This window comes from Empidonax traillii, unplaced genomic scaffold (genome assembly GCF_003031625.1).
Source record: "Empidonax traillii isolate 1590-97213 ecotype Southwest subspecies unplaced genomic scaffold, ASM303162v1 scaffold181:size1721324, whole genome shotgun sequence".
Lineage (NCBI taxonomy): Eukaryota > Metazoa > Chordata > Aves > Passeriformes > Tyrannidae > Empidonax > Empidonax traillii.
In genome coordinates this window covers 144921-162003 of record NW_020955374.1, presented here as the reverse complement: position 1 = coordinate 162003, position 17083 = coordinate 144921, and the positions used below count along the sequence as shown (strand labels likewise).

The 17083-nt window shown below is 38.3% G+C and overlaps 1 protein-coding gene across 2 annotated transcripts in view; it reads right to left on the bottom strand.

Annotated features, from left to right (window-relative positions):
- Positions 1–11139: 11139 nt before the first annotated feature.
- The window catches only part of HNF4G (hepatocyte nuclear factor 4 gamma), a 59698-nt gene continuing 53754 nt past the window's right edge, over positions 11140–17083 (bottom strand). For both annotated transcript variants that reach the window (XM_027886187.1, XM_027886186.1), the window contains exons 6-10: positions 15771–15858; positions 13151–13303; positions 12731–12967; positions 12133–12255; positions 11140–11752 (exon numbers count right to left, since the gene is read on the bottom strand). In XM_027886187.1, coding sequence (XP_027741988.1) covers positions 11634–11752; positions 12133–12255; positions 12731–12967; positions 13151–13303; positions 15771–15858 — 720 coding nt within the window. In that variant the 3' untranslated portion in view covers positions 11140–11633. The remainder of the gene's footprint in view (positions 11753–12132; positions 12256–12730; positions 12968–13150; positions 13304–15770; positions 15859–17083) is intronic.

Here is a 17083-nt window from a genome sequence, read left to right as displayed (position 1 = left end):
CATGCCATTAAATCCATTATCCCTTCTAGTTTCTCTGTCAGGGCAATCTGTCTCTGCTTTGCTACAGTTAATGCCAGTATTAATTAATCTTATCCTTAATTCATAACTCATGTTTTTTAAAATAAATGTACAGCTTGTAATGAGCTAGGCTGACAGATTTTGAGATCAAAGGCACAGGTCCTCAGATATACATGCACACTTAATTACTATTTAGGTAGCCAGTTTCCACTGATTTCTGTAGTAGTTAGATGACAAAATATCTTTGAAGATGGGTGCCAAAGTTTAGATTCAGGTATTAGTTATAGCACAAAGTTCCCATCGCTAGATCCGTTTTGAAGGGGTGCACGTCTAAAGGTGTTAGAACATAACGCAGGCTCTGTAGTCCATTCAGTCTCCAACGTTGCTGCAAGTATGCGAGTGTAACTCTACTTGTGAGCACAGCTTTGTGATCAGACAAAAGCTTCTACTGTGCTGATGGCTGAGCATTAGGTTCCAATACTTCTCACGTAGATCATGGAATCATAGACTCATTAAGGTAGCAAAAAGACCTCCAAGATCATCAAGTCCAACCTTTGACCGAACACCTCCATATGCATCGAACCATATAGCAAAGTTCCATGTTTACTCATATTTTGAGCACTTCTGGAAATGCTGACTCTACCACTTCCCTTGGAGCCGGTTCCAATGCTTAACCACTCTTTCAGTGACAACATTTTTCCTAATATCCAACCTGAACCTCACCTTGAGCAACTTGAGGCAACTTGTCCTATCAGCAGTTGCCTGGTGAAGAGGCTGACCCCTACAAAGCCACAACCTCCCTTCAGATAGTTGTAGAGGGGGATAAGGTCTCCCCTCAGCCTTCTTTTCTCCAGGCTTAATAACCTCAGCTTCTTCAGCCACTCCTCATAAAACTTGTGTTTCAGACTCTTTACCAGCTTCGTTGCCCTTCTCTGGACATGCTCCAGCACCTCAATATCCTTCTTGTAGGGATGGACCTGGAACTGAACACAGGATTCAAGGTGTGGCCTCACTACTGCCAAGTGCATGGGGACAATCACTGCCCTGGTTCTGCTGGCCACATTGTTTCTGACAAAAGTCAGGATACCACTGGCCTTCTTGGCCACCTGGGCACACTGTTGGGTCATGTTCAGTCAGTAGTCAGCTGTTGGCCAGCACCTCCAGGCGTGGATGGAAAGAGCTGCATGCTCCCTTCAAAACCAATGTACAGGGATAAAAATCAGAAATTTCCATCTGTGATTAATTTTGTATTCAAATGATGAGGAGGTGGGAGCCTTTGCAATTCATAGAGGATACTTAGCTCCGTCTACACTTGTCTTCTTACATTGTTTCGTGTGGATAGGAGAAAACATCCATTCTGCTGAAAGTGGGTGAGCTTTTTAAAATATTGTGGCTGAAGTAGCAATAATTTGTATGATGAGCTTTAGCACTGCAGTATTTTCTGTTCCACAGAGTGGCACGCAGTGGCACACTGCCTGTCCCTACACTGCACAGCATGCCAGAGTGCTCTAGCTTTTAAGCATATAAGCAGTTCCAATGAAGTCAGCCATGACTCTCTAGTTAAGCATTCCTTAAGCAATCTATTGGATTGGGTCAGAATGCTAAGTGGGTTATTTAAATTGCATCTCAAATGTCTTAGCCTGAAGAGCTCTACCTTTTTTTCTGAAGGGAGATGCTTACTTTTACATACTATATTAGTGAGTGATACCCAGATACTCCCGGTTTCTGTATGAACAGAGGTAATAAGATCCCTCCTATCTCTCCTCAAGTTTGCTTACTCATATAACAGAGTGTGATCAAACTCTAAGGCAAGCTTGCTGTAAGGGTAGAAGAACCTTCCAGAAGATTTATTACAAGGAGATCAGGGCTTATTTTGCTTAGGAAGACTTTCTTGCCTGGAAGAGGCACCTTTCCCAGAGACAGTTTTATATGTTTTCTCCTCCTGCATTCCAGAGAAATTCTCCCTGGTATGAGGAAAACATAAGCCCTTGCAGATATCTTTGAAGACCCCCACAGATGGGGTGCCAGGCATGATAAAACCCTGAGCAGAACAAGGGGCGTGTCTTTTCCCAGGCCCAGTGTTTGAAATGCCATTAAGGTTAATGTTCTTTAAGTCTACTGTTCTCAACTTTGGAAATAAATTTTCCTACAATCCTTCCACTGCCTGGCATTTTGGAGGTACCTCTGTGTTATCTTTCTACATACTTGCTATGGCCTTTAGTAAAATTTTCCTTCCAATAATACTATAATGACACTATTGCATAGTAATATTGCACGGCAATATCTTTCATATGGTGAAGCAAAATGCCTAGCACGTGGATAAGAATCATTCCAAGGTAGTAGCAGCTTTAGTGGAGGCTAAGCTATCTTTATTCCAAAGTAAAAAAAAAAAATGAGAAAGTAACTCCTTTTCAGTTATTGGGTGACGCAGCCCTACAGACACGCTGGGCAGGCACTCAGCTGCTCCCTTACATTTGGGGCCACTTGTGCCACTTAGCCTCATTCCCATGGAGGACAGGAGTCACGTGAGACTGACCAAGCACACTCAGTCGTATTCCTCATCATCTGAAATGAAAGAATATTAAAGGAGCTTGACATTCTACTTCAAAGGTCAACAAATAACTCTCAGTGTCTCCATATATAAAACAAATGACAGTGGAGAATGGGCACAGCTTTGGCCCTGCTCTGACTGTAGTTTAAAACAAAGTGACAGGTTTAAATTGGTGAATTGGCTTGTGTGTACTGGGGATTAACCTGCAATACCCATTGCACCCAAATTGCAGATCTTCAGAGATGAGCTGCTTTAAAGCATTTTAGCACATGCCTCATTTAAGGAAATACTAGTATACCTCATTACTTTCTCACAGTCACATCACAAACTTAGATTAAAATCTTAAACTACCTTGCAGTAAAATTGAGTGGTCTTAGAAGATAAACATGGCCAAAAATGATAAGGTGCGTGATAGAGAAAGTAAAATGCACCTGCTAACATCTCATCTAAATGTTGTATTTTTACTAATACATCATCAGTATTTCTGAATGAAAGGAAGTGCAAAGAGCAAAAGCATGACTCATACATTTGTGCTTCTGAAACAAAAGAATGGGATGAAACAACTGTGCTGCTTACATGCTTCCAAACATTCCCTGTAACAAGCCAGATGTGGCTTTCACAGAGAAAATGAGTGGCAGCACATAGATCTTCATCTCACTGCATGTCTCCCGGTGACGTGACGAACTACCGTGCAGCCACTAACATGCTCAGAGGTCACACACAGTAGGTAGTGAGTTCAGCAGCAGCGAGTAGCAGAAATGACAAGATGCTCTGCAGCCCTCTAAATCTGCTGCTGTTTCCCTTTCTAGATATTCTAGTAGGTGGGGCGGGGAGGGGGGTGGTGTTGCTCCAGGAAATTCAGCCTGAGTTCACACGAAATGGGGCTGGCAGTGTGACAACACAAGTGGTATAAGCTTGATGGGTTCAAGGATTCTCAGGCACAGGATTCAATATAAATTAAGCTGTAAATAAATAAGGACTCTTACTCTGGGAAAGATAAGATTTAGGTGAGAGAGAGAACAGGGCAATGCAATTAATAGTTATTACACTAAAGAACCTTTGTCACCAGCAAACAATATTATTAGGGTTGAAGACAGGAATTTGGGCAAATAGTTCTATTCACGTGCTTTAGTTGAAGTAGGTCCCATCAGTCTATTTAGTGTGCTGATGAAGGTATATTCTTTGGATCTGAGAGTTCCCACTCTTTGGGTTTTTATTGACTTTTTAATATCTTCATTCACTGCCCCGCTCCCCCCTGCTAAGCAGAACACGAGGATGACATCTGACAATAGCATGGTCAATTCCAAGCATTTAAAATCTGAAAAGAGCACTCAAAATACCAGAAAGATTGACTAGTATAAAAAATCAATAAGCTAAATTATTTCCAAATCAAAATAATATTTCATCTTATTTTTCTGCGTGTAAGTTCCATTGTTTGAGAAGGATCTCTGTTAACTATGGTGCCTTGAAGCTTACTCTGACCATGACAAAAGAAAGATCCACTTTCACATATTGATATACCTCCAGAAGCTGAGCCATTGCAAAAGGTAATAGTGCTGTGTTAGTTCCTTGGCTGACTGCCCTCTGTGCTCATCAAGCCTTCTTGAATCTATCCTCTCTAACGGGGTACCCTTGAGACTAACAGCACCACATTTTTAAGGAATTTTTTCCCACTATTACCCCTATCTTCAAAGTGCAAATTTCTCCTTAAGCAGGTGTCTCCTTCTGCAAGTCAAAAGCTGAAAGCTCCTACGGTGTCTTCCTTATGATTAGGGAGATGTGGATTTTTCTCCTGCCCTCCAGAAGGACTCCATCCCTCTTTTCATTTTCAAATTATTTGTTGGTTAATGAGCAGCACCTCAGGCTGTCAATCTCTGAAGAGGCACAGTGTCACAGGGATGGAATATCTGCCTCTATGTATTTAATCACACAATGCAATTTTAATCAACCTGCTAGAAAGCCCACATGAAAATAGAGGACAGATCATGCTACACTTAAATAGTGATTTTGGTGTTGAGATAAAAAATGGATATTAATGTTCATGTTGCAAAAGAAAAGTGTGCTTCACAGTACATAAATTAAATACATAAAGTTTGTCATTTTATAGTACATCTGTCTGCATATTTTAGAGTATTGTTCTGTTTTATTACATTTCTGATCAAGACTAATGCTCATTAAAAAATCTAATGTGACAATGAAAAATTTTATATAGAAAATTCTTGTCCTCTATTACAATTGCTATCTGCTCCACTTTTTGGAAACCACAGTAAATTAGACTTGGGCCATGGTAATCTTAATTATATCTTGAAATAGATGATGTTGGAAATATATTGAATAAACTCTTTTGGTGAGATTGCCTTTGCCTCTTAATTTAAAATCTCTATGTTCATATTCTTGCATTATTTAAATTACAAAAGGCAGGCATCTGAAAAACGGAATGCTTTGTTGGGCAGTCATATTCATTCAATTGTGAGAGGGGTCAAAAAAATGGGAGAAAAAAAATGCTTGCTGATCAAAATGTAACATAAGCTGCACCATTCCATTTAAACAGCAAAATGGACAGACTAAAAAATAAAGTTGCATATGATCTCAAAGTTGTTCTTAGATGAATTTGTCATACTTTTTGCTAGAAAGCAGTTGTAACCCAATGTTTTACTTTTTTTATTTGAAGAAGAAAAGAAATAGGGGCCATTTTAACAGGTGACACAAACACTCTGCATATCAGGTGGCTGTTGTGAAGATAACAGATAAGAACATCCCCAGATCCAACACCCTTTTTTTCCCTCCAAACTTGTAACAAAGCAAAATATTGACTCTGCACTCAACTAAAATTTGACCAAGGTTTTACCTCATCTCATTTGGCCTATAAGGAGCATGAAACAGATCATGACACAGCAAAATGGGGCAGCTGCTACCATGATCACTTTGCAAGGTGACTCTGCTGGCATCAAAGCATCATCTGGCTTCTAAGTGTCTTGCAGCGTTCCCTCAGTGGGGGAACTTGCAGAGTTGTTACCAAAAAAATTGGTCAGGACACCTGCACATTTAGTGCAGGTGATGCAACTGGCAAGTTCAGCTGTGTCGCACACAACAAGACATGATGATAAAAGGGGATTGATTATTGAATGTAAGCACTGCCATAGGCTACATGAGGGACACTGTTTCACTCCCATGGCATTACTGCCCCTTGATTAAGGATGTGTTTAAATAACACCTAGAGGAAGGGTCCCAAAGCAGTGATGCAGAATGTGTCCAGGCCTCCTGGTACAGCAGCCCTTTAAGAGCCAACAAGCTGTTAGTGGGCACCTGAGGTTGTTTTATGCTGCTGGAATATGTTTCATGAACAGTTTAATAAAAATTGTAAATGAATCACCTTTTCCAACTGAGTGTGAAGTTTGCAATCTACAGGTGATATACTGAACCACAAACCAAACTATACTGAGCAAAGCCATCTAATCTTCTACCTCCAATGTAGAGGTTTTCATAATCTCTTCGTGGAATGAACAGCATTAGCCAATTTTGAATGTCTTCTTTTCTTTCCTCCTTTCACTGAATTCCCTTGGAAGACTGAAGTACACCTTCTTATGTACACTGTAAAAATATTTTTCTCTCACCCATCATTACCTCTTTTAACTTCTTAAGGTAATTACACTCCCAGAGACATCTGCCCATGGCATCTCTATGATTATGTTTCCTTGAAGACATTCAGTATTCTACAATTGAAATAGCAGCTGCTCTGTTTGGTCAACCCATTAACAAACTTGCAAAGGAGGTTACATGGGAGGCCAAACCCCATAACGCCACTGAGCCTAATCAGACACGAGGTTCTCAACTGCTCAACTCTTGCTACAATCAGACTCAAAGAGATCAGCCAATGTTACTCAGATCAAAGCCAAAGACATTTTGAAACTGCAGATTTCTAGGCTTTCTTCTCTCAGAGCACAGTGCTAAGCTTTAGATGAAACTAATCCTCGATCAGACTGGTTAAAGGAAAATCTTCTACACTTGCTGCTATTCACCTCCTCATGTTAGACATCAGTGACATGCACCCTTGCAAAGGGAAAAAGTGGTATCAGGCTCAAAATCTTTGGGTAATTAAGAGCTCTGTGCTGGTGTGAGGGTGTACTGCCATGATGTGATATGGAGCAGGTGTTGCTGTTAGTGAGGAGGTGACAACCCTCTCCAGACCAACAGTAAATCTAGTGGTAATCTAGTAAATCTTCCACAGAGTGGAAGCTCTGACTGACGCTTGACTCAGATGAACTACCAGATAATGCCAGTAGCAATCACAGCTCCACCACATCATTAAGGCATAGAGATCATTGTCATAAGGACATCTTCAGGCATAACATGCTTGCTCCCCCCTCTTGATGAGATTTTACCCATCCTGTTTAGAAATTATTTAGATATGCTGTTATTCAAAAGGCAATTATTATATCTTGTGACACAAAATGGAAGTTCCATTTCACTGTCTTTATATAAAAATCCTTATATTTCATTGTCTTAACGTTTCTTACCCTTTAATAGAATTTTTTAGCATTTTGTTTAAAAATCAGGTAATTTTTATGAAATAAATTTTTGAAAACATATTTCGGAAATTGAGCACCTGTAATCCTCCCTGCGATCAAATTTAGCTTTTGACATTATAGAGGGCTTTTTATTTTATTAGACTTTCCAATACATGAAAATATTTGGATTTGCCATAAGGCAATAAGGAAGCAGAAGGAAGCAGTGATTGATGCCAGCCTTGATGATGTTCTCTATTTTTTTATATTACAAAAACCACAGAAGACAGGGAAGGACAACTGTATCAGGATTTTAAGTTTGGGGATAAATAATCTTTTTTCCATTTCTTGTTTTTTCCTAGGGAGAATAAAGCGAAAGAATAAAGCTAATTGCTCTATATCAGGGCCAATACGAAAAATGTAAAAATGAATTGCAAACCAACACATAAGATTTTTGAAAGACTTACCTAAAATGTGGACCTAAATATTTGCTTAGTATATACTTTAGCATAAGTAGCCCAAATGTTCAAGGTGCACAACTAGAAATAGTCTATGGAAAGACATAAAAAGCCACAAACTGACGGACATGCTTGAGGTAAAAACAGACCTGCCAAGTATATAACCAAGAGCTATAAAAGATTTTCTTAGATTCTGAGAAGATTAAATTTTCTGTTGCAGAAGATTCCTGAAGCTCAGGAATCTTTGCTCACTTTCAGAATTCTTTAGTTGGGAGAAATTCTGGACAGTGATAAGAACTGAAAGCTAGTTTGTCTGTCTATAAGATACACACCCCCGATCCACCTATTAGAGCTGCTTGTAAAGCTGATTTATGGAAATCTTTAAAGAAGAGTCTGTCAGCACTTCATGGCATTAAAGATGTAGGGGGTTTTCCATATTTTCTCCATTGTAGGCTGACAAAAAAAAAATCTCTTCTGTTCCCTACAATCATAAACATCCTACACCCCAGCCAGCATTCATGAGTAGAAGTTTCCTTCATCTAGATTAATCAGCCACTGACACAGGTTCCTCAGAGGGACCTGAAGACCTCCAGCACTCAAGAAATAGAATCTCCTCTTCCTCCTGTGGCAGCTTTGCCCTGCAGCTCTGCACTCCCTAGTAGAGCCTGTGGGGGTAAAAGTAAGCAGCCCAAATCACTGTGTTACTACCACCACCCAGATGAAAACAACCTCCAACCACAACTCTATTCAAAATCTACTCAAAGAGACATGCAACTAAACATAATTTCCATGGCCGAGGAGATACTGGTTATCTAAAAAAAATATACTGTAAACAGTGTTTCTACAGTTATCAAAGTCTTTGTCTACAAAATAAATAACTACACCTAGATTTGCCTAAATAATACTACACTAAAGCAACGAAAGGCAGTGATTTGTTAATTTATCCCTGTCCAGAAAAAGAAAGGCTGTTGAACATATGGTTCATTTTAAACATAGATGGAATTAAACATGTGCTTCAGTTCTTTTCTCAGTCAGAACTAATAATTGAAAACCATATCTATGTATACTTTGCTATGCTACAGCAGAATCAACTAAAATGTTGCCATCGTATTCTTTCATATGATTTCAATATCCTGCTTGAGCAGGGGTTTGGATTATGTGTACACCAAGAGGTCCCTTCCAACCTCAGCCATTCTGTGATGCTGTGAATACTGTATAGATGAAGGTATGGTAGTTATATACTTATTCATAATGTAAGCAATATAAAGCATTCTCACTGTTTATGTAAATAGCAAAAAAATTTACTAAAAGGCACATGTGTCATTTGGATCATTCGTTTTTCTTTATTAAGCTTTGATGAAAAACAGTCCATTTGAAATATTTTCAGCAACCATTTCAATTCCAAACGCTCAACACAAAAACTTGGTATCAGAGTTCAAACATATAAAGTTACATCTCATTATAATTTAATATTTAACAAAGCTAATCATTTCTGATTTTTCATAATTAAGTTTAAAAAAATAACGTTACATTTATAAAATAAATCAACTTTTCCCAATAAATTACAGTGGTGTTCTTATTCCAAAATGTAATATATCATACAAAATAGATAATAACTTTTTGTCAGACAAAACACTAAAGTATATTTTTCCTCCAGTACATTTTGGCAGTGTGTGAAAACATTTTATTGTACACTTGATATCTAAAGTACAGTGTGAAAAATAAATCCATTAAGCTATTATGCATATCTCTTATATAAGGCAAGGGTAGCCAACCTGGGGACTACTTTTTATTTCCAGGTAAAAGTTTTTAGTCAGATCAATACTGCCATGTTTATGCAACTAACTTCATTAATCTGACCCATTAAATTCAAGTAGATCCACCTTGAGTCCAACACTCTTTCTGTGTATGACAAGTACACAAAAGTGAGCCCAATCAGTAAACTTTTGGGCTGTTCAGTATCTCTCACACATGCTTTACCTCTGTGTTTCACCATAAAGCACTGGTGGTGAACTTGTAAAAACAGCACAGTCTGGATACCCCTAAAGTTAATGGTAAAACTTCAGTACCTTATTCTGTCATAAAAACTCATGCTAAAAGGAACTTGTAAAAGGAGAAATGCCTTGATAAAAAAACAAACAGTAAACAGCAAAAAGAAAAACCATCTATACAGCAAAAGGTAAATGTTAAGAGCTACAGCATGGACTTTACAAAAGCAACTACTTTAAAATAACAAAGAAACACAGCATCTATGCGGTAGTAGTGTATTCTCATTAAAGCCTTTTGAATGTTCAGGTCAGCTCAGCATTTACTGTGTCGCATTTCCTGCCTACAAGAATGTATTTGAAGAATCACTGCAGATTGTTTGAGCAACTTTTACAAGCCAGAGGCGTAACTACACCATCTTTGGATGTTGTGATTATTGAAGGTGTTGTTCAGGATGACCAAATTCACATCTTGAAGAATTTCTGACTCCACTATGTTTTCTTTTCGCAGTAGTACAGTAAACTGCAATATTTTATCTTTTTTTTCTGTTTCTCTCTTACATATCTTTTGGGAAGAAAGTTTACTTTAAAGTACTAAAGCAAAATCATTGCTGTCTGGAATAAATAAAATGTGCAAAGTGGTAATTTTCTTATGATGTCAGTATTGTATGAACAACATATCACTTAATATATCATATTGGATTACTTTCACAAATTGTAACTGAGTATATATGCCCAAGTGAGCATGTGTCACAAGGTCCACTTTGTGCAAATCCACAGACGGTCCAAATCCAGATGGGTTGTTATAGACTCCAGACACAAAACTTAGTCAATGTTGGATCCTCCCAAACTGTAATGGGAGGAAGAGGAGAAGGAGGTTCATCACAGAAAATTGATTCATCCCAAGCTTCTGAAAACTCTTAAAAAACTGGGAGAATGAATACTTTGTGTGCTGGCTGTCTTCTGGCTTGAAATACCATGGCTCAAACCAGGAACACCTGGAGCTGAATTTAGGCACATTAATGCTTCAGTGAGTTAGCCACAACTCTCCAGACAGAGAGCTGCTACACTAACTACAACATCTCTGTAGGTGAAGTTTAGTGATTGCTGAAACGTGCATTCACCAGCCAGTTAGGCAAATAAACCCAATGGCTACACTTACACAATTAAACAAACAGCACAAAGTCTATACTCCAGTCCTGAGGTCAAATGGCACGGTCTGCCTATATTCCTCTCTGTGCCCCTAAAGAGGGGGGCTGTATCCAGAGCACCTGGTGAAAAGTGTCAATAGACTGGCCTAATTCCCAAAGTGTGCCCATAAATTTTTGGGGACAGTACCAGTTAGTCCTGACCAAAAAGAATACCAGTCCTTATTTTAACTATTTAGCAATGTAAATGCTTTGGCACTATCCAATTGACTGATATAGGCATTACTGTCTATACAGATTTTAGAAAGCCCGCAAGCATATTCGCCCATGGCAGGCCCTCTGACTCATACAAACAGATGTGCAGGAAGGATTCAACACTTCTGTTGGAATTTTACTTGAAAGAGATGGTCCTTTCAAATCAATGTTTTTTAAAATGAGTTGTGCACTTCCATCCATTAAGTATGCTTTCCTTTTTTTATGTGCTTTTTTAGTAGCCTACCGTTTTACTATTAGTGGAATCTCGGCTTTTGCCTGATTAACCCACTTTTTTTCTCTACAATTCACAGCTAAGCAAGCACTAACCAGTTCTGTCACCAAAAAAAAATACATATATATACACATTTAAAACGATAATATTAAGACAACAACTAAAACAGGAAATAAAAACATGAATCTGTGCAGTTATAAGATCTAAAAATAATATCAACTTCTATACATATTTTTCAGACTGCAATGTCCACAGTTACAGTTGAATGCGGCAGTCAGAACAGCATTACTTTCTAAATCATGAGGTGTTTAAAGGAACACCCACAGCAGTGGCTGTTGAGGAAATAATTTTGTTTATCAACCTGAGATTTTAAATGTGCAAGTGTCCTACCAATTTATCTAGTGCATAGAAAGGAATGAAGGAAGGAAAGAAGGAAGAAAGGAAGGAAGGAAGAAAGGATAAGACAGAGACAGAAACATTATCACAATGGTTTTTGTTTCAAAATAGACTGCTGTGCAATGACTGAAGCCTGATTTGCAGACATTTTGTATTCTTGCCCAGAGCCTTGAGGAGGGGAAGGTAATGGAGTTTCTGGAGTTGCTGAAAGAGAGTACAGAAAGAATTAGATATTTTTATAGTCTGGCCTACTCTGCATATGCATACTACTGTGCTGAAAGGGAGTTCAGTTACATTTGACATGCTAAGGAAATAGGATATTTTAATTTTTAGTTTATTAAAAATTGTGCATGTAAAAACAATTATATATCAAAATGGTGCTGAATTCTTAAAATTAGATTAAATTCAGGTCAAGGTCTCTTATTTAACACCATTTAAATACATACATTTTTAATGCACCATTATTTTAATTTAAGAATGATGATGAAATAACTCTATGAGCACTGACAGGCCACCACTCTAATTAATATTTTTAAATGAAACAGTGAAATCTTATGACAGAAGGCTAACTCGCAATTACTTACAAATCTGTTCTGTATGTACAGGAGCAGACATTGAACTTATGAGGATAGTTTGGCCAGTTAAGGGATCTTGGGCTAAGTGAGGATGCACTGGGTGATGCAGATGACTGGCATCATTAGAAGTACCTGCAAAAATAACATGTGCATATATCAATTCAAAAGAGCATATTGTTGCCAGCAACTAAGACTTCAGTAATTACATTTCCACAGAGCAAATATTTTGATTGGCAATTTGAATAATTGCCTCCGGGTATTCATTAAACAATTATACCAGACTTCAACCATATTAAGCACTGTGTTTATTTTCACTGTTTTGACTGCAATAACAGTGGATTTCATGAAATATTTGTATGGATTCTTTCATCTGTGAAGGGAATTGTAGGACAACCCATCAGTGACTGAGAAGCACACGGCACAATCTGTCGTAGGACTGAGTTAACAAGATGAACTGCCAAGACAAGAAAGCTTTAGCTCACAATTACACGACCCAAAGCTCAGACAGTGACTCAGAGTGGTTGATAACATCACAATTCCCTCAACATCCCAGCATGCTAAATTCAACAAAATACAACACAGTAAATTTAGAAAATTGTTAGCTTACCTCCTAGTAACATCTCCTGAAGCAAACTGTCAATTTTAACAATTCCAAATAGTTTAACCAACTGTATTTGCTCAATCATTTGCCAAGTGATGCTCTGGAGTGTAGGTAGTAGAAGGAGGAGTTCTCCAAATCTTCCTCTGGAGTCGTACTGACGGTCATTTATATAATCCTCTAAACTGATTTGGACTTGGAACCGCATATTCTTAATCTTCATTGGATTACTCAGGCCTTTTGCATCTTAAAAAATGATAAAAATTTATAATCAAAGCAGATTATGATTTGGAAGGAGAATCTTACTTTTTTTTTTCATTTGATTCTTTTCCATTAAGCTAGATAACGTGAACAGATTCTACATTGACAAAAATCACTTTCAGTACAATCATGTGTAAAAAATCCTGAGAGATTTTTTTGTAAAAATACCTGGATCAAAAAACACGATTGCTTTCAAGCAAGCGTACTCATTGTCATCTATTTGAATTTCCTGGAAGGGTCGAACTAATTCATCCAGAATGCGATTTGCCACTCGGCAGATCTCTACTTCAGTACTGTTGCGATGGATTATGTAATTGTTGCCTTAGAGAGAAAGAATATCAACATGTGGATTAATATAAGCATTTTGATGTAACATACTAGATGAAGCCCATCCTCAAAAGCACATTTCAAGTTAATAATTTTTTTAAGTAATAACTCTCATTTCCATTATACAAAACTGATCTTTTCAAACAGAGTATATGTGCAAATTATAGCTGTCACCTAGTAAAAAATCTGTACATGCAAATATGCCAACATGTACAGTTACTGATTAGTCCGCAGAACCAAGGTTAATGTTTGAATGCACAAGTATAGAGCAAGCAGACCTTTATCTTTACATAAGAGATAACTATAACAGTGAATTGATCTTAAAATGTCTTCCCCAGTTAAAATAATACATCCCAAGCTGAATGAAGGATTTGTCAATACATAGGAGAAGACATGGGGAATGCTTCTTTTTCTAACAGGTGCTTCTGTTACTCCTGATAAAATTTAGCAGCATCATAAAATTTTCAGTAAAGAAATAATTTTCCCTGTTTCTTTAATTTTAAATTTCCCTTTGGAGAAGTCTCCACCATGGCATCTTAATTCACCTCCTGGAGAACACTGGCAAAGTCACAGAGCTTTCAAAAGCCACCAAAGCAGTTTTTGAAAGGAAAGCTTATATCACAAGGGATTCATGCCAAAACGACTCGTAAACTTTACAGATACCTGCCCTCAAGTACCAGAAATAAGCCTTGAAGTCTCAAATTGTTCTTCTTTTGATATATATGCTGACACTCATGACACTGAATATAATTTTCTGCTTATTATTTTTTAATTAATTTCCTTATTACCACTAATCCAAATAAAACTGCAAATATTTCTTTTTTATTTAAGTTTGTCAGTAAAACAGTATCTAGAGAAAGAACTACATTAAGAAAGCCATTTGTATAGCTTTTTGTATAGCTGTTGCATTGGGCAGGGCACGTCTCCAGGATGCAGGACCGTCGCCTACCTAAGATCATGCTTTATGGGGAACTTGCCACTGGCTGCCGCAAGAGAGGAGGCCCGAAGAGGAGATACAAGGACTGCCTGAAACAATCCCTCAGCCTTGGCCATATTGATCACCACCAGTGGTCTACCCTGGCCTCCAATCGAGAGGCTTGGAGACACACCATCTATAACGCTGCTGCTGCTTTTGAGAACACACGCAGGATCACTCTCGAGGAGAAAAGACAACGTAGAAAGAATCGCCTCTTGTTGATATCACCTGGGGAGTCTTTCTGCTGTACCTTCTGCAACCGGACTTGTCTATCTCGCATTGGCCTTTTTAGCCATCAGCGTGCTTGTAGCAAGTGTGGGTAGAGCCCCTCTCAAATCTTCGTTCACGAAGCCTAGCCGTGATGATGTATAGCTTTTATCTTGAAAGGACTGCTAGTGAAATACCTCCAGATCAAGCCCTTCTTGTCCTTTTAATGTTATAATAGGTGTAAAAATAAATTCAAGCTGATTTAGAGTTGTGAAAAGACAGGCCCAAAGACGAGGAAAACAAGTATTAAAAAAGTCCTTGTTCCACACCACCAGTGAAGAGACTAGTTTGAGTCCATATTCCATATAGTCTTGCCTCACATCAAAAATCCTGCCCAAGATGACCTACACACTTTCTCATAAAACAGCCCAAATGCTGCATGTGTTAAACGTTCAGCAGAGTACACTTCAGAGTGGCAGAGCACTGTTTCAAACAGTGCTAACAAATGCATCATCGAGTTCCTATTCACACAGGCGCACATCCTGTCCACTAACTGAGCCTCTCTGTTGCATGACCTAAGATAAGACTCACTTCCACCATGCAACAATGTCTTTTTCCCTAACAGCTATGTTCTCTCTGTATAACCCAGTGTAGGAGCCCTTTCAAGTGATCAAGAATATGCTTCTGCAGGCATGACTCCTCACCGTGCCGTAGATGCACCCATCTGTCACACGTCAGGGACAGGAGGTGTGCTGTCTACATGATGGCCATGTGGTGACTGTCAAGGCAGCAGTGAGAGGGCTCTTGGGAAAGTGAGTTGCAGGGAACAGGTTATCCAATATTCTAGCCAGCAGAGTCTTCTCTGTGTCTGAAGGACTCTTGAGAAAGCTTCAGATAAATGGGTTTTCATTAAAACTGAAATTTAAGTACACGTGCAACAGGCTGGCTGCTGCTCTCTTAAACAAAGGGGGTTTATGATGAGGTTTTTTTGTTGCTGTTTTGTTCTGGTTTTTTTAAGGAACAAAGGTGCAGAAAGGATGCTAATGTAATGAGAAAACTGCCAGGAACTCCCTTAAGTTTTGGTTTCTAGTATCCAATATTAGCTCACCTATCCACCTGCTTTTGCTGTAACAGGCATGTGACATTATGTCATTAATAGCCATTTAACATTTGGAGAATGCATTGCTTTGATTGTGCCAGAACAGTTGTTCCACTGAAGTGATTACATGGTTGCTAATGTACATCATCATTAATAAGTAAAACAAAACCAATATTTACCTAAAAGTAAAATGTCCTTATATGCCATGGACCGTTTTGCTGCTCCAAGCAACAGGTGTTCCCCAGCATGTGCTCTTAACAGGGCAACCTCATGAAAAGAACAGCAGACTCAATAAATGATAAAGCAGTAAGTTCCAATAAGAGCAAAAGAAAAGAGGATGCATATTACCGTGTGTTAGGTACATGTTTAAGACAATTAAGACTCTAATGTAAAAATCTTAACACCATAAAAACAGCACTCTATAATTAAATTGTCATTCTCTGTCACTTCTAGCATTTGGTCCAGATTTTAAACATTAGGCTCTGAAAAATACTTATCAATAACTACAATATCTGCATTTATTTACTAGTGTGTATGGCCTTGCAAAGTTTTCTCTGTCATTTTAAGTTGACACTGAAGACTCCAGTGGGCTGCAGTGAACTGCTGCAGTGAATTTGGCACTATCAGTGTTTCGTTTCTCTCAACTCGAACCAAAAATTATGTGGTACTTAAAAGAGCTTTTTCCAGAGCAAAGCCAGATACGTTAAAATAGCCAATAGGGTCAACAAAGAAGAATCCTGGTTCATACTGGGAAGGCACTTGTGTTTATTTGTTTACTCTTTGTCACCTATTTACTTTCCTTTGATTTTAATGTCCTGTTGAAACTTCAGTGATGGCCTGTATTTCCTCAAGGAACCCATCTCTTGGCAAGTAATTCTAATCCAAGCCAATACTTTATGAGCAAACAGCATCTAGGTATACTCATCTGTTAAGACTTTTTTGGTTCTCAGTGAGTTAACTTAGCTGCTCTGGCCTCCTTTATGGTTTGTAAATCAGGCTGACTCCCAGATGAGGAATAATTTGTTCAAAAACAGATGTCTTATTTCATTACTAAATGCACAATGCTCCTTAGAAATTTGCTATCACAAATGAAAAAGCTGTATTTGCTTTCTCTCTCAGTATCTTTGACCCTACTTTTCTAAGCTACTTAAGGTTCAGGAGTTTTTCCCAACATGTTCTCTTCAAGCACTGCAAGAGCGTTTTCAGCCTGTTTTTCTAAGATGATATTTTATTTTTTTAAATGAAGACAGAAACTTTTTAATGACGTCTGGTATCTTCCCTTTCCCTTCATGCCATCTTAACAGTAAAAGCAGCAATATTTTTTTGCTGTTTTTGTTGCCCTTGTGTAACCAATGCACGTAAATTTTTCCTTCTTTCACATGAACAGAGTTTTAACTTATTCCAGTATGTTGAGCTTGTGCACACATATCATACTCTGTGGACATCATAAACTCCTATTTTGGGGGGTCTCCTGTGGCCTGAAATATGTTCA